This window comes from Eublepharis macularius, chromosome 4, assembly GCF_028583425.1.
Source record: "Eublepharis macularius isolate TG4126 chromosome 4, MPM_Emac_v1.0, whole genome shotgun sequence".
Lineage (NCBI taxonomy): Eukaryota > Metazoa > Chordata > Lepidosauria > Squamata > Eublepharidae > Eublepharis > Eublepharis macularius.
Window position 1 is genome coordinate 158,104,429 of NC_072793.1, and position 21,328 is coordinate 158,125,756.

The 21,328-nt window shown below is 45.9% G+C and overlaps 1 protein-coding gene across 4 annotated transcripts; it reads right to left on the bottom strand.

Moving 5' to 3' along the window:
• Positions 1-1,356: 1,356 nt before the first annotated feature.
• Positions 1,357-21,121, bottom strand: LOC129328907 (C-type lectin domain family 2 member B-like). Of its 4 annotated transcripts, XM_054978227.1 has the most exons (6): positions 20,975-21,121; positions 20,019-20,085; positions 10,160-10,258; positions 7,345-7,550; positions 5,037-5,140; positions 1,357-1,732 (listed from the first exon to the last, which is right to left on the bottom strand). In XM_054978227.1, the coding sequence occupies exons 3-6, from the start codon at positions 10,242-10,244 to the stop codon at positions 1,588-1,590; spliced, it is 540 nt and encodes a 179-aa protein (XP_054834202.1). In that variant the 5' UTR covers positions 10,245-10,258; positions 20,019-20,085; positions 20,975-21,121; the 3' UTR covers positions 1,357-1,587. The 4 variants fall into 4 exon arrangements, with proteins under 4 accessions (XP_054834202.1, XP_054834201.1, XP_054834200.1 ...); XM_054978226.1 differs by lacking the exons at positions 20,019-20,085; positions 20,975-21,121 and adding an exon at positions 17,578-17,649 and having other exon boundaries at positions 5,037-5,119; XM_054978225.1 differs by lacking the exons at positions 20,019-20,085; positions 20,975-21,121 and adding an exon at positions 17,578-17,649.
• Positions 21,122-21,328: the final 207 nt, after the last annotated feature.

The window sequence follows — 21,328 nt, forward strand, 5'->3', positions numbered from 1 at the left end:
GTGCGAAAGTATCTGCATTTGAATGAATGCATGTGGGGAAAACTGGGATTCTTGTAGCAGTTGAGGAGGAACTGCTGTTCCTCCTGTTTATTTACGCATGAATGTACTCACAGGGAGCAAATTGAAGTGTGACTGTGCAAGAGAGTGCAAGGAAAGTTGAGGGGGGCACGTGAAATGAGGTTCACTTGAGTGTCCCTAGGTACTTAGTAACGTGTAGAGAGACTCAGAAGAGATCCCTTGGAACATCACATCAAAATCTGAAAGGGGAGTTAAGGGTCCAGAATTTGAAAGAAAAGCAGAAGAGGTATGGGCCCAAACCCTGTGAAAAATGCCCATGCAAAAAAGGTCAAGGACACCTCAGGGTGAATGCCAGGAATGGGGACAACCATGTGGTACAAGTTGTTTTTGTTAGCAACAAAAGAAATCTGGCCTGTATTCCCAGGATGAGTATATTCCAGGATACTGACAGTTCCATTGAACTTTTAAAAAATCTATTTATACATTTATTCATTTATATCCCACCTTTCTCCCCGGTGGGGACCCAAAGTGGGTTATATAATTCTTCTTTCCTCCATTTTATCCTCACAGGTTAGGCTGAGAGGGGTAAGTAGCGCAAGGTCACCCAGTGAGCCTTTATGGCAGAGTGGGGAGTTTAACCTGGGTTTCCCAGATCCTAGTCCAGCACTCGAACCACTACACTGGTGGTCAGTGCTGTTTATTTATGCAAAACAACAATAACTTATGGATTACAGTAAGACCAACAGTTAATAGTTTTTCATTAAAAGTTTCCTTTATTTTCAGGTTTTCTGGATTGGGTTCTGCTGAAGAGAATAGCTGTGGTGTGAAATGGAGGCATGTGGTTGATTTTGACTCTTGTGGTTCTCTATTTCACTGGATATGTAAGAAAGCAGCTTTTCTAATCTAAGCAACAACACTGAATCATCTCAGCCTGCCTGCCCACGTGATAGTCACAGATCTTTCTCAAAACTTTGTAGCAAAACAGATTTGGGAAACACTGGGGGGAAAGCCAAGAAAAACCAGGAGGTATCTGAATATACCACAATGCTGTGGGGTACCAGGGGAAAATATAGTTCCCGGCAGCATGGAACTCGAGGCAAATAACCTGTGTGGAAAAGCTCTGAATATATTATGCTCCAATGGGGTTCTTTCAGGAGTTTAGTTTTTGTCTTTTAGTAAGTAATCGCGATATCACTTTCATCTTTTTTCACGGTTTGATTCCAGTAGCACCTTAAAGACCAGTAAGATTTTCCAGGATATAAATCTTTGAGAGTGAAGCTCCCTTTGTCAAATACAAGCTCTTGTATCTAATGAAGGGAGCTTTACTCTCAAATGCTTATACCCTGGAAAATCTCATTGGTCTTTAAGGTACTACTGGACTGGAATCTTGTTCTTCTACTGCAGTCCAACGTGGCTATGCAGCTGAACCAATCTTCTCTCATGCAAAGCAAATGCCATAGAGAAGACAGATCCTTAGATTTGGGGTTAGGGGTTGGCATGTAATTGTAGGTATGAACTTGAATTCCATGCACTTTATGAGAAGGCTTAACACAGTTCTCCCAAGTTGTGTCATTTTCTTGACGAATAGCTCTTTTTCTTTGTATAAATAGCAGGATGGCTGCAGATCCAGTTTCTTATTCTGTGGCAACGTGAGCAAACTGCAAAGTCACTATTCAGAAATGCACAATCTCCTCCTTCTCCTTTCAACTCCAACCTGCAACATAAGTGTAAAAAAAGTGACTCAGTCAAGCCAGGCTAGGCAGTTGCTTTTTCGTAGATCACAGCCAAGATGAACCATGGATATAATGGAGTTTCAAGCAATTCCTAGAGCTACCCAATGTCACACCAGAGGTTTTCCTAGAAGTTAAGTCATGGTGCACAGGTTGCTGATTTTTTTTCCTTCCTGGGCACTACAACCTCTGAGATAGCAGGTCCATGCCACAAGGACCTTACAATCTAAAAGAGGCACAGGGGAGATGAGAGAGGGATGAAGGTGGAGGAAGGAGACTGGTTTCATTGTTATCAGCTTTGCCTGAGTTGGAGATGGGCCTTAGTGTTATGCCGAAGAAAAGGTAGATTCTGAGGACAGAGAGAAGGGATATGATGTTGTTGTTTTGGAAGACAGTTGCAGGTATAAGGAACAGCAAGGGAAGGGGAAAGAGCAGGGACCTCTATGTGGAGAGCACACCCACTTTTCTGGATTGTCTGACTCTGGCTTTTCTGTGAGAGTGTTAATGTTTTAAGCATGTCTGTATTTTGAGTAAAAAATAATATCATTAATTTGGTTTGCCTGTGTCCTTTATAAAGTTCGCATCTCTGGTACCTGGCATTAAATGTTATGGAAGACATGGCCCGGACTGACAAAGTGACATTTATGTCAGATCTGGCCCTCATAACAAATGAGTCAGACATCTTTGGTCTAGACTGATTTTTTGTCTAATTTAACACTGAATCTGTTTTTTGGTTGCCCCATGCTGTGGGTTCTTTCAAAGAATACCCTCCCATTATCAGTAACTTAACCCTACCTCCAAATTACATCCTCCTCCAATATCACTTTGAGAATAATTGTCATAAAGTGGGATATAAAAGTTACAAACAAATAAATAATCTGATTTTAATCCCTGCATTCCTCCTTATCACAGGGACTACAAATGGGTTCTGAAAGGAACCAAAGGTTACAAAGATAATATGGAGTCATTCTCTCCCTCCTGAAATTCTAATACCCACAGAAATGAGGAATTAGAGGGAGAATATCAATCCTGTCTGAAATTCAGTGTTTCAGACCATGGGTGCTGGGAATGTCACAGCCTCCACCACTATGGCCCACTGAAGGGGATGGGTGGGTGGAGGCAGTGCCTTTACCAGAGAGTAATGAGAGGGATAAAGCTGCAGCATGGTACAGATTAGCATCTTCTGATTATCTAGTGGAATGAGGGAATTTACCACAAGCCAATTAGAGTTGCTACCTACTACAGTTATGATGATGCTAGCAACCTTCTCTCTGGTATGTGTGCATTATGGTCTAGAAATGCCTTGCCCTCCCCTAGGACTTCATATGAAAAACAGGGGAAACGGGGTGTGGGGGACAGTAATGTTCATTCATACCCTCCCATTATCAGACAGAGGAATAAGAATGTTCAAAAAAGAGGCTTGAAACTACTTACAAATGTAATACACATTTACTGGGCTGATTCAGTTATAACATTTCAGTTAACTGCTCTCTGTGTCCAGTGGTTGTCATCAACGAGTCTATAAAATTTTTGAGGTGAATCTTTGGCGTTTCCACAATTTCAGGAATCCTACAAGGTGAGCTCCTCCTAGATCTTTAGCTCCCCCCTTTCCCAAAAGCTAGGGTCTTGAGCCATACAAAGTCTCCTGAGAATGGATATCTTTAACATTCTCCTCTGGAACCTGTCTCCTAAAGAATTCATTCACTGTATTAGCCTACTTTCTCCCAAAGCCAGGCTCTGGGACAACCCAGTCTCCTGAGAAAGGATCCTTCCAATCTCACTCTCTGGAGCAGTGATGCTTACTTTCTGGCTCAGGAGGAGTCACATGTGGCTCTTTGGGGTATCGTTCCCCAGTGTGGCACCTGTTCCCTGTTCCAGAAAAGGAAGCAAGGCTTCCTAGTAAAAATTGTGGTTGGCAGATGGTTCTCACTTTGAAACATCCACTGCTGAAGGAACTGGAGGATAGGTAAACTTCAAGACTCTCTGAGCTGAGGACTTCATGCCAGGAATGGAAAAGAAGGGTCTGGCCTCTTAAACAACCCCCACCCTTCTCCACAGCCTTTATGCCTTCAACCCAGTACCTGAAAAAGCTGCTGTGAGAAGAGCAAGCTGGTCACAGAGAATAGAAAGTGAAACTCGCATTAGGGATGCCAGGTCCTGGGTGGGGGTAGGGGGTCAAATCAGGGGATAGGGTAGGCATGGGTGGAAATTGTGTGTGGGGGCACTTACCTCCGGAGTGCCCTGCATTGTGCCAGAAATGACATCATTTGTGGCGTGATTTGGAAGTAATGGGTTGTGACAGGGGCCAATTGAGTAAAAATGGGCCCCAAACATAAATCGAATGTTATTATAAACACTAAATTGGGGGCCAATCTTTACTTAGTCACCCCCAGTAATGGCATGTCCCATTACTTCCATGTCGTGCCAGGAATGACATCATTCCTGGTGTAACATGTGTTGCACAGGAGTGTTCTGGAGCACGTAGGAGCACACTTCACCCCCAGCACCAAGTTCCCGCGCTCCCCCCTCCCAGCCAGGTGAGAGAGTTGGAGTAGATCTCCTGGCCCCACCAAGGGACTGGCAAGTCTAACTCCACCACCACCCCCCATGGCAGACATCCAGGAAAAGCGCAAGAGGGCCACCATGAGGTACTCCCCTTTCTCCACAGTCAGCAATGCTGTCCTCCAGGCACCTTGGCAATCTCAGTCTCTTACCTGAATTGCTGTGCCTCATACCAAGGAATGAGTAGGAAGGTAGAGATGGAAGCCTCGTTCTAAATAAACAAGGGCTGGCTAAGGGCTGGTTTAAAAGTGGCAGGGAGAGACAGCCTTACATGTACAAAGGTTCTATGGTAAAAAGGTTATATATTTAATATTAATACTTATTTCTTATATTAATGTATGTGTGTGTTTTGTAGAGGAGTACAGTAGTAGGCAGATGGTAACTATGAATGCGGCTCTTGGCAAGCCACAGAGTGAGTACCACTGCTCTGGAAGCTCAAACCTCGCCTGAACACAATGGGACTTTTCTCTCCATTCCCTCTTCCAGTCTGGCTCCTCCAGCATCCCATGGACCCTGATTGGCTGTTGGCTACTTTGCATACTTACCAAACAGGTATTCGTGGTGGATGGAAAGGGGCAGGACCTTTGCTCCCGCATCACAACCTCACAAGGAGATTGTTGTGAGGAAAAAATGGAGGAGGAAATGATGGTGTTGTAAGCCACTTTGGGTCCCCAATGGGCAGGAAAGTGAGGAATAAATATTTAATAAAAAGGAACAAGGCCTCACATGCTGTTTAATTCTGTCCCATCTACCCATTTCCAAGTCTGGTCAAGTTCCTTCTGGAGGCCAATCCAGTAATCAACAGAGCACTTGAAACGCAGAATGAACACCTTTCATGCACACAAAGGCAAACAGCATTTTTTTAAAAAAATCTATTTATTTAAAACATTTCTAGGGCATCTTTCCCCCAAACCCAACTCAGCGTCCCTAAGGCAGAGAACATTAAAATATTTCAAACATTAAGACATTAGAAACAACAGCTGAATGCAGCAGCTAACTATTTATATTTCCCTGACTATGTGTGACATTTGATGTGTTCAGAAATCTTAAAGTCTATTTTAGACAGGCAAGACAGGCATGATGGAAGAAAACAGATACTGGGGATGGCTCAGGGCCAAACTAGACATTATGGCATCCATGGGTCCAACTTGTGGATGCTGACACCATTTTAAGGAAGAATCTGGTTATGTAAGTGCCGCAAAGATGCAAACACACACACCACACACTCTGGATGTTTCAGTACTTGAAAAGGCACAGGGGGACAAGATTGTCTCTCTCACCATGCTGCAGGCCAAATCAGGACCCAGCATTTTTAAATGGCTGCATTCCTCTCTGAAATGATGAGAGTGTCTATGGGTTGGACACATGTATGCTTTAACATCCAGTTTGGCCTTTAGCAACAGCTTATCAGTGAATTCCCAACCTGCAGGTGAAGCCTGGAGATCTCCTGGAGTTACAACTGACCTCTAGAGATCAAGGGCATGAAGCCTGGGGAGGGCATGGTTGGGGAGGGGAGAGATCTCAGAAGGGTATCATGCCATTGAGTCTATCCTCCAAAATAGCCATTTTCTCCAGGAGAATTGATCTCTGTAATCAGGAGGTCAATTGTAATTCCAGGAGATCTACAGGCCCCAACTGGAAGTTGGCAATGCAACAGTGAGAGGATCTAGCCAGGGGCTAGGAGGTGAAGGATAACTACTCCATAGTTGCATGTACACACAACTCCCACTTTCAGCAACCAAAGCCACTGAGGGGGGCTGGTTCAGATGGTTGCAGCAATGTACTGGGCCAAAAGGAGTTGGGGGGTTGGATTCCCCGTAGGTGGACTCAAACCCCTCACACACATACTGAACCACCACCACCACCCCACTTCTCAGAGGCTTGTAGCCAGAAGGCAGGGACAATCGGAGTGAGATCGGGATTAAAATCACAACTCAAGGTTATCGACTCTAACAATAGCTATGGCTGGGAACACTCACAAAGCATTCTTTATTTTAGGTAAATAGATAATCCAAGAAAGTCCTAGTTAATTTCAATCAATGTGATACATGAAGAAAAAGCAGGTAATAAGCTTTATAATTAAAAGTGTGCTGTTCAGAAGCCATACACTTTGATTTTAGCAATAAATCTACTGTTTCTTCAGCTACATTAATGAATTACCAGGAATCAAAGCAGTCTTGTACTTTTATCCTGACCAGCTGGATGAAAGATGTTATGAATACCAAAGAACACACATGATTAGCGTGCATATATATGATTTAAAATCAAATGTATGTGACGCAACTACATCGGTTCTATTTTTCCTATTTCAGTCCCTATGGCTACCATTCCACCCACCTGAAGGCTTTAAAAAAATGGATTAAAAAAATTGGAAACAGCTATATTGCTATAAAGTTATGACAATCTATTGCAACAATATATTAGTTCCCAGTTTTCACTTTTTACAAAAGGTACTGGCTGCACATTTCTCCTTAAAACTAAAAGGCTAGAAATATGTGTGTGTGTGTGTGTGTGTGTGTACACATACATACACATTTAAAAGAAAGTTGGGAGCTAGTACATTGTTGGAATATGGAGTTATAACGTTATAGCAATTTAGATATTAATGGGTGACCTTGGGTAAGTCACAGTTCTTCCAGAGCTCTCTCAGCCCACCCACCTCACAGGGTGATTGTTATGGGGATAATAATAACATACTTTGTAAACTGCTCTGAGTGAGTGTTAAGTTGTCCTGAAGGGTGGTATAGAAATCAAATGTTATTGTTGTTATCATTTAAATCCAAAAAAGCCTTCCAGTGGCAGGGGAAACGGCAACCCTGGAGGGCTGAGGCAAGAAAATAGGGGGTAAATTTTCCATGTGGATACTCTATTGCCACTGTGAATTTCCCTGGATTTGCAGCAGCAATTGGCCCCTACTTACATCAAAGGTTTCCTCTGTGCATTCCTAGTAAGCCCTGCACAACTCTTTCCAGCTCTGTACCAAATTATTCTCTCTCAGTCCTAAAAGCTTCTCATGTACATTTATTGGTCTTACCTTTTCTGGCTCAGTCTCAATCACAGCCAGGGACGAGCCATAGGACTCACAAAAGGTTTGGCTGGAAGTCCAGTTTTTTTCTTCCTCTGAGAAAAAGTAGCATTTCCCTTCATAGTTAATCCATCCATCTGGGCATGCTGGACCACAGCGGGGAGGGACATCCGTATCAGAATAGTGCTGCTTAGATTCCCTCACCAAGACCTTCACTAAAGAAAGAGCGAGGGAAAGTTATCCTCTGGGTGCAAAGCAACACAATTAGGCACCCTCAAATGGATCACATTATCATCTCATACGCAAAGATCCCCCCAAAGAGACTTCTGCTCAAACTTTTCTTGAAAATCTTCGAGGATGGAAATTCCACAGCTCCCCAAAGAGATTATTTTGTTGAAGTGGACCACCTCGGTAGAGGCAGGAATATTTACAGAAACTACAACAGCCCTTCAGATAAACCCACAAATGTTACTACAAACAGGAGAAAGCATCCCCATTTTACAAGCAATTCAAATCTCCTCTGAAGACCAAACCCAAGGGGATGAGACACCATTGGCATTTAAGTTCTTCTTCTCCCACAGAGATTCTCAAGGGCGAGTTTCTTCTTTCTAAAGTAAAGGGTCACTGGAAAGCATAGGAAACAGGAACTAAGCCCTCACACACAGAGACTTTCCTCATTTGGAGGTAGGAGTTGCAAAGTGGCAGGAGGCAATACCCTCCTGCTGCACCCAACTACCCGCCACCAATCTATTTATTGATTGATTTCTATTTACTTCAATTATATCCCACCTTTCTCCCCAATGGGGATCCAAGGTGGCTTACATTATCCTCTTCATTTTATTCCCACAACAACCCTGTGAGGTAGGTTAAGCTGAGAGTGTGTGACTGGCCAGAGGTCACTCGTCAAAGTTCTATACCAGATTGGGGATTAGAACCTGGTTATCCCAGATCCTAGTCCAACACTCTAACTAAACCATTCTGAGTCACCAGCAGCAGTGAAATGAAAAAGGGAGAGAAATGCCAATGCCATCACACCATTTTCAGGTGAAACCCTAGAAATGATGAGTGACACAGAGTACAGTGACACTCTAGGAATTCCACCAATTTCTATGGTCTTTACCATAGAGATTTGTAGGATTCTTAGAGCATTATGGGGTGGGATGGGGGTGATATCACTTCTGAATTTTCATCCGGAAATGATGTCGCCATGTTGGCAGTGCTGTTTTCCGGGGTTCCACCAGGGGAAATTTCCAGGGGTTACCACTAACTCACTCAAAACACTGTTTGGAGGATCTCCTCCCATCTCCTGTGATTTAGATCAACTGCTGGTATTACAATTCGTAGCCATGGGAGCATTACCAAAGCTGCTTGACTCCTTTTGGCAAAAGCACAGGCATATCACTCACATATACCTTTTAAAGTGCAAGACACCAGCTTGCCTTAACCTATTGCTTACAATAGATGTATTGGATAGACTGTCCTTAGAGCAATCATTATCATCTGTTTCAGCAGCAGAACATCTGCTTTGCATGCAGAATGTCCCAGGCTCATTTCTCAGCATCTCTGATTTACACAGTCAGGTAGTAGGTAATCCTGGAGACCCACTGGCAGTCCGAGAAGAGGATGCTGACCTTGATAGACCAAGAGGCTGATTTAGAATAAGGCAGCTGCACATGTTCAGGTGAATTCAAGTTCATCATCAAAGTGTTAAACTATCAGCCAGTTGTTGCTGAGAGTCATGTGCAGCCATGTGACAATATCAGTGCAGAATGGCACATGTGCACATCTCAAACGCCAGTTTCATTTGAGCTCAAGTTTCAGATGGCACCCAGCTTTCCAGGGAAACTTTTTGCAAAAACGCTTTAATCTTTCTGGGTTTCTGTTCCACCTGTAACATGGCAAACTGAGTAACTGAACTGCCTAGAAGAAATCTTTGCAGGAGCTTATCATGCTTCTAACATTAGCATTTTAAGCTAAGAAATGCAACATTCCTTACATATGAGGAAGCAACAAAAGGTATCACCGCCAACCTGAGAGTCAGTGCAGTATAATAGAGTGCTGGACTACTACCTGAGAGGCCCACATTCAGATCCCTGCTCTGCTACTGGATGACTTGAGCCAGTCACAATCTCTCAGCTTAATCTACCTTACAGGGTTGTCGTGAGGATAAGGAGGAGGAGAGGAGAATGATATAAGTTACTTTGGATCTCCACTGGGTAGGCAGAGTAAAGTAAAATAAATAACATGGTCTTTGCTGAAGCCACAATGTCTGATATGATTAGACACACTGAACAAGTACATCAGATCCTCACCATGTAGCACCATGGAGACTTTCAGAGAAACGTAAGGGCAGCCCTGATGGATCAGACTAATAGCCCATCTAATCCAGCACCTTGTTTCACACAGTTGCCAAAAAGATGTCTCTGGTAGGCCTATAAGGCAGGACACAGAGGCTTAGGCTTCCCTCTGTAGTCCCCTCCCCAACACAGCATCCCCAAGGGCCTTTCTCCACACAACATCTACTCCATAAGCATCTGAATGCAGGAGTGGGGGGCAGCCTTGTGACAGAGACAAGGACCATAGGGTCACTGACCTTGCTGATTCTGCACACGTTGGATAATGCACTTCCAATCCTCTTTAGAGATCATCTGGAACTGAATTTTTCCTATATGAAACAAAAAATGCACTTCCAAACAATTGCTAAAGTGAATTGTCCAATGTGTGCGGAATCAGCCCTTGATTCCTCCATTCAGACTTTCAGAAGTCACAACATTGCTATGAATGACATAAAACCAAGGACTAAGAATAGTGTTATAAATCTCACCTGGCAAAGACCAATCAGTAACTATAATGATGAGAAGAACAAGGATGAGTAGGCATAAGACAACACAGACAACAAGTCTTATCATTACGGCAACAGCTCCTGAAAGGAAACAAGACGCACAAATGATTCCTGGTGCTGGCAAATGATGCTCAAGGACAATGCAGGTGTCTCTCAAATGAAACTCTGAAGTGCTTCTACTGTGGCCCCGTGAACAAAACCCCTAACTCGTAGGATTTTAGTCTATGGCAGTTTTGGTTGCTAATGCTAGACCTGTGTCTATTGTATATGAAAAGAAAGCCCAAAATCTGTAGCTTTACATATATTATGCTCACTTAATTATTTTGTATAATTCATTCTGCTTTTTCGGGCCAAGGGAAGGTCAGGAGTTATGTAGAACACTGAGGCCCCAACTTTTCGCCATTCAAGTCCAGCTCAGCTCAAATCTCCTCAGTTTTGTATTCATAGTCATAATGGACTGAAACTTGCCATTAAAAATAAAAGTCAAAAATTCACGGGATGTTAAATTTCCTAACCAATGGCACTCTTGCATAAAAATGGGACAATACTGTCCAGCAGTCGCTGAACTTGGAAAGGTAGCCGTGATGGAACAAGAAAAGATCCTTAAGAATAAGAATGTATTGCTGGGGACAAAGATCAAGATAATTCATACTATGATATTCCCAGGTCTATTTTTTAATGAAATGTGGTGGAATGGCATTCCAGCACCTCTAGAAAATGGTCAGGTGGCCGGTGGCCCCGCTCCCAATCTCCAGATAGAGATCTCTGGGAAAAAAGCCCACTTCACCTGATGCCAGAGGAACAAGAGAATCCCTTCACCCCTCTCGCACTGGGTGAAGGAATCACCTTGCTCCAGCAAAGGGGGAGGGGGAGCAGCATGGAGGGCAATTCAAACTTTAAAATCTCTTCCTTGCTCCAGCTGACTGGTGCCAGTCAGCTGGAGTAAGGGGGGGTAGTTTAAATCACCAGTGACACGGAGGGCAATTTAAACTCCTGTCTCTTGCAGGAGTGCTTCCGGGGGTGGCTGCACCCTGCATGATGACATCACTTCTTGGAAGTGACATCATCGTGCAGTGCAGTCCCAGAAGTACATGCACACTTTGCGTGCACACATGTAGTACCAGGGGCACCACCTCCTGCCAGGAGTTGCCCTGTGTGCTGCCAATCCACTGAGTTCCACCACCTCTTCCCAGAAAAAAAGCCCTGGATATTCCCCATTACTATGTATGGATGTGAAAGTTGGATAATAAAGAAAGTGGATAGGAAGAAAGTTAATTCATTTGAAATGTGGTGCTGGAAGGGATGCTGGAAGAGAGTTTTACAGATACCATGGCCTGCCAAAAAGACAAATAAGTGAGTTCTAGATCAAATCAAGCCTGAATTATCCCTGGAACTGAGGCTATCATACTTTGGTCACATTGTGAGAAGACAAGACTCACTGGAAAATATAATAACGCTAAGAAAGGTGGAAGGCAGTAGGAGAAAAGGAAGACCCAAAATGAGATGGCTTGACTAGATTAAGGAAGCCACAATTCCAGTGTACAAGATCTGAGCAAGGCTGTTAGGACATTTTGAAGGTTGTTAATTAATAGGGTTGCCCTGACCTGGATAGCCAAGGCAAGCCCAATCACAACAGATCTTGGAAGCTAAGCAAGGTCAACTTTGGTTAGTGATTGGATGGGAGACCTCCAACAAACACCCGGGTTGCAGAGGCAAGCAACAGCAAACCACCTCTGTTAGTCTCTTGCCAGGTAAACCCCACCAGGGGTTGCCATAAGTCATCTATGACTTGAGGGCACTCTCCCCCAACAAATCACAGGGTTTTGCAAGTCAGAATCAACTTGATGGCACAGAACATATACAGCAGTTGATAACTGATTTTCTGTTTATTGTGCTTCTGTATGGAATCTCTTCATCATATTTTTGTTAATATTTTTAACAAAGCAAATAAAAGTGGCATACTGTACCAGGGGCTACACATTCACTGACTTCAAAATGGGTCAAGCATACAGGGGACAATTCTGGGTATATACTCTTATTGTACTTTGTTCTCTAAACCAAATTACAGAAGAAATGTATGCTGACCAATTGGGAGAGCTAGATACTTAGAGATTGGAGAGAACTTGATTCTCGAAAGCTTATGCTACAATAAAATTGGTTAGTCTTAAAGGTGCTACTGGACTCTTTTTGATTTAGAGATTGGAGAGTCTCTAGAAAACAAATAATGCCTGTAAATAATGCCTAATATGTAAGGCTCTACAACTCTTTAATCCTGTAGAAAGAGAAAGCTACTGGTTGTCTTACACCGGAAGTCTCTAATTGTTTTAGACTCTCTGAGGTGTCAGGATATGGAGAAGACCAAGGTCCCTCCAAAGGACCCCAGGGGTGCCTTAGAAATAAATGTGTGAACACCAAGGAGAAAGTCCACATGGGATGGTTCTTGTAACATGATAACATCATGATGATATTGACTAAATGTGTCTGGATGAAGCTATTGATCACAGAGGTATTCTGGTAATCTAGTGCTCCGGTCACTTCTTAGAAAAAGTCAGGCGCTTAAGTTGTGGAAGAAAAAAGGACACTGGGAAACTTGTTTTAAGATATAAAAAACTTAGCATCAGGCAATGACCAGGCGTGTCTTCCTCCCCCCCTCTCTTTCTTTTCCTCACACCTCCTCTGCAGGGCCACCAAGAGAGAGAGAGAGAGAGAGAGAGAGAGAGAGAGAGAGAGAGAGAGAGAGAGAGAGAGAGAGAGAGAGAGACTGGGGGACAAAATTCCCAAGCCCTCCCCGGCTCTTGAGGGCCGGCAAATGCACCCAGTTTGCAGTACCACCTGCAATCACTAGGGGACAGCAAACAGGCATTAATTCCAGGAAATGGCAAAAGACTGCAGCCACTAAGCCCAGTAAACGGCTTCCTGTTACTGTGTTTGCTCCCCCCCCGCCCCCCCCCCCCCCCCCCACACACACTTTTTTCCAGCATTTTTTTAAAGAATGGTCTCCATGGCTGCAATGAGGCTGAGGCAAACATGGGCCCGTCAACCAACCTGGTATGCCTCAATCCACCCCACCTTTCTAAATCTCCCTATCTTTGTCTGTTCTATTACCCCTACTTGGCTGGGGCGTTAAAAGACATTTAACTGTAGAACAGGAAACCTTTGGATATATTATTGAGAAAAGGGGGAGGGGTGGTGGTATTTCCCAAGAATCTATCAAATTAGTGAAAGGGTGACTTCTCCCTGCCAATAGCACAAAGTGAGACTTACTTCCAAAATAGTAGTCTAGTAACACCTTTAAGACTAACCAACTTTATTGTAGCACTAGAAACAAAGCCTGTTGCGCAAATAAATACAATGGGCTCTAGAAAGCTGGGGCTGGAGAGGGCTGGCGGAAGGGGGGGATCTGGGAAGGGCTGGCAGGTAGGGGGCAATGGGAGTCTGGGGAGGGCTGAGACGCAGGAGGAGTCTGGGGAGGGTTGGCAGGTGGAGGGGCAAGGGGAGTCTGGGGAGAGCTGAGAGAGAGAAGGGGTCTGGGGAGGGTTGGCAGGTAGGGGGCAACGGGGGTCTGGGGAGGGCTGAGAGGCAGGAGGGGTCTGGGGAGGGTTGGCAGGTGGAGGGGCAAGGGGGGTTGGGGAGAGCTGAGAGACAGGAAGGGTCTAGGGAGGGTTGGGAGGTAGGGGGCAAGGGGGGTCTGGGGAGGGCTGAGATGCAGGAGGGGTCTGGGGAGGGTTGGCATGTGGAGGGGCAAAGGGGGTCTGGGGAGGGTTGGCAGGTGGAGGGGCAAAGGGGGTCTGGGGAGGGCTGAGATGCAGGAGGAGTCTGGGGAGTGTTGGCAGGTAGGGGGCAAGGGGGGTCTGGGGAGGGCTGAGACGCAGGAGGGGTCTGGGGAGGGTTGGCAGGTGGAGGGGCAAAGGGGGTCTGGGGAGGGCTGAGATGCAGGAGGGGTCTGGGGAGGGTTGGCATGTGGAGGGGCAAAGGGGGTCTGGGGAGGGTTGGCAGGTGGAGGGGCAAAGGGGGTCTGGGGAGGGCTGAGATGCAGGAGGAGTCTGGGGAGTGTTGGCAGGTAGGGGGCAAGGGGGGTCTGGGGAGGGCTGAGACGCAGGAGGGGTCTGGGGAGGGTTGGCAGGTGGAGGGGCAAAGGGGGTCTGGGGAGGGCTGAGATGCAGGAGGAGTCTGGGGAGTGTTGGCAGGTAGGGGGCAAGGGGGGTCTGGGGAGGGCTGAGATGCAGGAGGAGTCTGGGGAGGGTTGGCAGGTAGGGGGCAAGGGGGGTCTGGGGAGGGCTGAGATGCAGGAGGAGTCTGGGGAGGGTTGGCAGGTAGGGGGCAAGGGGGATCTTAGTCTTAAAGGTGTTACTAGACTCATTACTATTTTGGAAGTAAGTCTCACTTTATGCAATTGGGGGGGGTCACCCTTTCACTAATTTGATAGATTCTTGGGAAATAACCCCCCCCCCTTTCTCAACATAATATATCCAAAGGTTTCCTGTTCTTCAGTTAACAGAATAGACAAAGATAGGGAGATTTAGAAAGGTGGGGTGGATTGAGGCATGCCAGGTTGGTTGACGGGCCCATGTTTGTCTCAGCCTCGTTGCAGCCATGGAGACCATTCTTTAAAAAAAATGCTGGAAAAAAGTGGGGGGGGGGGGAGCAAACACAGTAACAGGAAGTTGTTTGCTGGGCTTAGTAAACAGATGCATATGACAAACAGATGCATCTGAGAAAGAACTGTGGTTCTCAAAAGCTTATCCTATAACATAATTGTCTTAGCGGGTTTCCAACGACTCACATTTATCCTTGTGTGCCTGCACAGGCGCACCAGAATAAAATGTGTGCCGTGGAACAGCCCAGCTGGAGAAGGAGGGCAGCACAGGAAGAGTGACGCCTGCAAGCCCCGGTGGAGTGGCGGTGAGGGCAAAGTGCTCGCTGCCCCATGAGCCCCGCCAGGGCCGAGGTGTGCCTATCTTGGTGGAGCCAGAGTGGCAAGGCAAGGGTGAAGTGCTCACCACCTGGTGCGCCCTGCTGGAGATGAGGTGCACCTCTCCCGGCAGAGCCATGGCGAGGGTGACGTGCCCGCCACCCGGTGACCCTTGCTGGAGCCGAGGTGCAACACTCTTAGTGGAACCGGGGCAAGGATGAGCCCCACTGGGGCCGAGGCACGTCTTTCTTGGCAGAGTTGGGGCAGGGGTGAAGCGTCCTCAGCGTGCCGTTCCCATCACCCTGGCTCCGCCGAGAGCAATGCACCCAGGCTCCAACAGGGCTCACAGGGCAGTGGGTGCGTCACCCCCTGTGTCTCAGCCTTTCCCACACACTCCTTGCCCCTTACCTGCCAACCCTCCCCAGACCCCTCCTGCCTCTCAGCTCTCCCCAGACCCCTCCACCTGTCAGCCCTTCCCAGACCCCTCCTGTCTCAGCCCTCCCCAGACCTCCTTGCCCCCTACCTGCCAACCCTCCCCAGACCCCTCCTGCCTCTCAGCTTTCCCCAGACCCCCTGCCTGCCTGCCAGCCCTTCCCAGCCCCAGCCCGTTGCATTTATTTGCACAACAGGCTTTGTTTCTAGTGCGAATTCATAAATATATAATTCATAAATGTACAATATTCATACAGCCTCTGACAGATACAGTAACCAGCCACTTTTATCTGCAAATGTATATGGTCAATGATCAGTCAATAAAGTGCAGAAAGTGCAAAATAGACGGCAGGTGGTGTTGTGTCCTTCAGCCGGTGTCTGCTCCCAGAAGTCCTTGCCCTACGGTCATTCAGCCGCTTCCGTTTCACATGTGCTGTCTTCACACTGTGCTTCCTCAGGGGCACGCAATTTATCTGCCAGTTACCACCGTTATCTCATGCATTACAATTTCACAGGTGCTTCATCAATGTCAGCGTCATTGATAAACACTGATGTTCATGAATTATATATTTATGAATTTATACTACCAGATGTGATTTATGCATTGCGTGCACTTTGAATAATCTTTGGTTGATTGGTTAATGTTGCAGTGGGGACTCTGTTTTTCTCAGCTGACTGCACAATCCCTATATTTGGTCTTTTTGCTTTGTCTTTGTTTCTAGTGCTACAATAAAGTTGGTTAGTCTTAAAGGAGCTACTGGTCTCTATTATTTTGCTATTACAGGCTAACACGGCTAACTCCTCTGGATCTACTTACTTCCGAGGAGACTTGCTGACACTTGCTCTCAAAAGAGCTCATCAATTCTATGCCTTTTGAGGGGTAGCTTCAACCTGATCAGGAGCATGGATTGAGCCATTCTGGAAATTATTTCTAGGGTCATTTCAATCGCCAAATCTGCCCCTGCTCCTGTTTTCTTTTTCTTTCTTTTTCTGTTTCTATTTATGGAGGCCGAGAGAGCGGCAGCAGGAGGAAGAGGGAGGGAGCAGGAACTGGAACAGGAACTTGTTGGATGTCATCATCCAGGGACTAGAATCTCTAAAGTTAAGGCAGGTGCAAAAAGACAGCATATGGAGACTTGACTGAGCCAAGCTACAAGTGACGCCTGACACAGGTTGGACACTTGTCAGCTTACCTCAAGTTTTGACGGGAAATGTAGGTGTCCTGGTTTTACAGCTTGGCTCTCCATTACAGCTGCAAGACCAGGATGCCTACATTTCCCATCAAAACTTGAGGGAAGCTGACAAGTGTCCAACCTGTGTCAGGCGTCACTTGTAGCTTGGTTCGCAGCTGCCTCCTCTCTGCTGGATAAAACTAATTTTTCACATTTCACGGATTTTCCTTCTCTTTAAGCATCATCATGTTGCTGTGAGTCTGCTATTTTGTTTTGGGTTAGTAGAAATATTTTAAAAATATTTTCAGTACTTTATGATAGACTGATATCTCACTTTATTCAGTGGACTTAATTTAATTGCTAGTGTGCTTCGCTGTTTTGAGTTGGGCCTGGCTGGAGAGAATCTTCCTGATTCTGCTTGCTTCTGGTTTGGTTTGGTATTTTGAGGAGGGGGTGGTGGTTGAGGAGGGCTCTCGGCAGCCCTGACTCTGTCACTCATCTCCTCTCTGTTTCCCCCCAACCCCGTCTGTCATTCATCTCTCCTCCCTTTCTCCTTCTCAGTCAATCATGTCCCCTTTCTCCCCTAACCCTCCCTCCCTCGTTACCGGAATCTGTCTCCTTGCAATAAAATAGTTTGTGGGGGAATTAGCAAGCAAGGCAGACAGCTATGCGAGAGGCCAGTAACTATGGGATCTTGTGTCTACGACGATCCATTCCTCTAGAGAACCCTTTCAATAAGCAGGCAGATAGTCAATCAAGAAGGGATTTTTATTTAAAATATTAAGATCAATTGCACACAAAACACACAGCACACACACAGAGTTAACTAGAAAAAGAACAGGGAGGAAAGTTAGAGAGAGTTGCAGAGTTGGCTTTATAGTTACCAGGTCCAGAAGCTCCGAGGGAGAGCAGCTTCAGTGAGCAGTACTTCATGGCGAGCAGAGGACGAAAGGGCTCAGACATGCCATCTGAGGGCGTGTGGAAGGACCAGAGCACACGGCAGGACAGTCAGATATACTGTGAAACATGAGAGTCTCTGGCCTAAAACAATGCCTTAATGTCCCACCCTTCCCGGGGTGGGACGAAGTATTAGGAAACTCTCTCCAGGATGAGACAATAAGGCTGGTGAACTGTCTCCAAGGTGGGTGAATGGATTCATTCAAGTACTTCTGGAGACCTCCATTGTTCTATGGTTATGCACAACCTCTGGGGTGTGGGGCTAAGTTAGCCTTACTTCACTTCTCACATTCCAGTACTTTTCCATCTCCTGCCTAGCCAGGCAGCTTGTCTGTGTTTTAAACACCTGAGGAGAGGGGCTTATGATATTGCCATATTTATAAGCCTTAATATCGTGAGGGCAAGTATGACCACTTACAGGGGCGGTGCCAGAGTTTCTGGTGCCCGTGGCTGCCCCTATGCATGTGTGTACAGAGTGCGTGCGCATGCACCCCCCCAGACTGCATGATGACATCACTGTGTGTGATGTCATCACGCAGCAAGCCAGCCCCATTGGCCGGTGAGTGGCTGGGACGGCACGCAGAGGCTGCCCATGCTCCCAGTCGGGCACGGCGGGAGGCTGGGGAGGTTCCACATGCCGCCACGGATGTCTGCTGTGCCTGGCCCGCGGCTGCTGCGCCCAGCCAGGGGGCGTGTGTTGGCAATGGCGGCCGTGGTGCGGGGCTGGCAGGCAGCAGTAGCTGCGGGCCAGGCATACCAGCTCCATGGCATGCGCCCCCGCCCTTAGCGCCCCCTCCAGCGTCCCCTCTGGTGCCCCAGTGCTTGAGGCGGGGGCCGGACCTGCCTCAATGGGCGCACCAGCCCTGATCACTTTCACCCTCCCGCCCTCTCTCCTTCCTTCCTTTCTCTCTCAAGAGTTGCTGCCTCAGTGATGGTGGGGAGTAGTGTTACTTCAGCACCAGGGGAAGCCATGGGGTCCTTTCCCTCTTCCTCTGCCTTCCACCGCGTTTTGGTGCCTTAGCAACTAAAAGGGATGGAGGGCAGCAGCTTCGGCTTATTCTCCCCCACTCTTCTTGAAAGGCAGACGATATGTGAGGAAGAGAACAGTTGTGTGCACTTGCTCAGACAACTATTCTCTCTTTGATGCTTTCTGTACACAACCTTCTTTTTCTTTTCTTTTTTCTTTTTAGGGTCTCATTTTTAGGGTTTAGGGTCTCATTCCAGAATTGAAGAAAAAATAAATGTCCTTTCTATGTGGCCCTTTTCTGTGAATTTAAGTATCTGTAGTGAATTTAACTATCTGCATGTTGAGAATTAGGCATATTGATACTGCCTCTATATATGGCACTGCCCTGACCTGGATAGTTCAGGGGAGCCTGATCTTTATATCTCAGAAGCTAAGCAGGGTCAGCTTTGGTTAGTAATGGGATGGGAGACCTCCCGTGAAGACCAGGGTTGCAGAGGCAATGGCAAACCATCTCTGTTAACCAGGGGTCACGTTGCTCTATACCGCACCACTGTCTACTGCATGCATGTACAATATATTTTCAAGCATATATATATTGTTTAAATGTGGTTAATTTTGTCCACTATTATCATGCCATAATGTGTATGATCCTAAGACACAATTGAATAAGTCAGTATTTTTGGTATTACAAAGTTTAACTTGATAGCCAAATATGTATTTGGTTAATTTATTTTATTGTTTATTGTATGTTGATTTTAGAATTATTGTTTTCTTTTTATTGGTTTTAACAGTTGTTCACCGCCCAGAGCCCTTGAGGATGGGTGGTTTATAAATCAAAATAAATAAATAAATAAATAAATATGCTGTTGGCTTGCCTTATAATGGCTGCGTGAACCTGTACGTTACATAACTGCTCAAATAACATACCTTTGCTTCTTTTTTCTTTTTCTATTTTCAACTTTTATTTTTCCCTATCAGAGGACAAAAACAGGGTACAGCATTCCCTTCCTCCACATTAATTGTACCTGCAATTTTGTTTGTGGGAAACTAACAGTGCAAACGTCAGCACAGCTACACACGATGTAACTCTTTTTAAGATTCCACTGTAAGGTACTGATTCTTTTACATTACATAAATATACAAAACCACATCATTTAATATGCACAAATGATGCATTTAAAGTTGTTAAAGCAGTAAAATAAACCTAGGTTCTATAAGACTGTGCAAATTCCATATATTGCAATGTTTCCTTGCATTTGTTTGTTTTACGGGTAAAAAAACAGGGTCTTCCTGGCTGAAAGATTTGCAGAAATATTACATACCTAGTTCTGTAGCATTATTTCAAATTAACCCACTCAAAACATATCCTCTTTCTAAGGAAGTTACTAAGATTGTACTTACTCTTGGAGAACTGGCTTCTCTCTGTGCTGCGGCTCAGCGTAAGTTTCAGGTGAGTGGCCCTGTTGGTCTGTAGTAGAAGAGCAAGATTCAGGTCCAGTAGCTCCTTAAAGACCAACTAGATCTCCAGGGTGTGAGCTTTTGAGAGTCAGAGCTCCCTTTGTCAGAGCTTTCCTCTCTCAAGCATAACAGGATTAGTGAGAAAGTGAAAGAAGAAAAGAACAGAGTATCCAACCACTCCTCCACTCAAGAAATGAAGACAAATATGACCTCAAATGAACAGGGCTGCTGAGAGCCACCATGGGCCCCCAGGCAAAGATTCTACCAGTCCCCCATATGACCCTGATTTAGGAGTGCCAGCCCTCCCCGGCAACTAGTTGGGGGTGCAGTGACTTACCAGGTTGTGGGGGGGGGGGGCTCACCAGCAACATCTTTGGGACCCAAGGCCTCTTCATTGGCAGCTTCACAGCTGGGTTCTGAATCTGATTTCTTTTTGTTATGACTTAATTTTTAAACCTTCTGTACAGTTTGCAAATGTAGATGTTCTCTCAGAGTACTATAGGGAAGGTTATCTTCAGTCAATGAATTTTGGGACGTAGGGACAAGCATGTTGTGCATGCTCTCCCTATTCTGAATACAGTGCATTAAGTGGGTCACAGAAATCTGGCCCCAGCAGGTTGACAGCCAAAGTGCACAACTTTGGGGGACAGGAAATAGAAACTTATTGGAACAACAGGGCGCACACCAGCATCTTTGTTATGGAAGAGAATGGCTGCATGCGCCATTTTTCCTATTACGGGCCTCAACAATCAGCCCCACCCCCAGTCAGCAGAACAGATTCTTATTTGGTACCAATTTACTATCGCTAAAAAGTCCATTTATTTTGGGTTGGACAGAAGGTCTTAGTGAGTACCCAAAAGCTGGCTTGCTCCCATTTCTGGAGTTTGCCCCACACTTACCCAGGAGCTGCAGAGCACTTGGTGGGAATTCAGTCTGCCAGCAACAAGGAAGCCTGCCTGGATAGCAGCAATGAGGACGAATGCTATCAACAGCAGTAACTGAAGACGGACCTCTTAAGGCCCCACTTCAATCACTGCCAAAGATGTTGGCAGTTTAGTCCAGCCAGGGCAATGGGAGGGAGAAGAGGAACTGCAAGTGCAGACAGATTTCCTTGAGCTCTTGTAAGAATTTCACAGAATTGACTGAGCTCGCGCAGCCTGCTGTACTGGCTTCATAAAAGGCTTAGAAGGAAGTGGCTGGGTTGTCTCATGTGAACCCAATGTTATCCTGTGCTGTATTAGCAGCACAGTCAG

Coding starts and splice junctions, on each gene's coding strand:
- LOC129328907 (XM_054978225.1), bottom strand. CDS start 17,626: ATGAAGTACTGCTCACTGAAGCTGCTCTCCCTCGGAGCTTCTGGACCT. Junction 10,259..17,577: donor CCTCGGAGCTTCTGGACCTG/GTAACTATAAAG, acceptor GTTTCCTTTCAG/GAGCTGTTGCCGTAATGATA. Junction 7,551..10,159: donor TACTGATTGGTCTTTGCCAG/GTGAGATTTATA, acceptor CTCTTTCTTTAG/TGAAGGTCTTGGTGAGGGAA.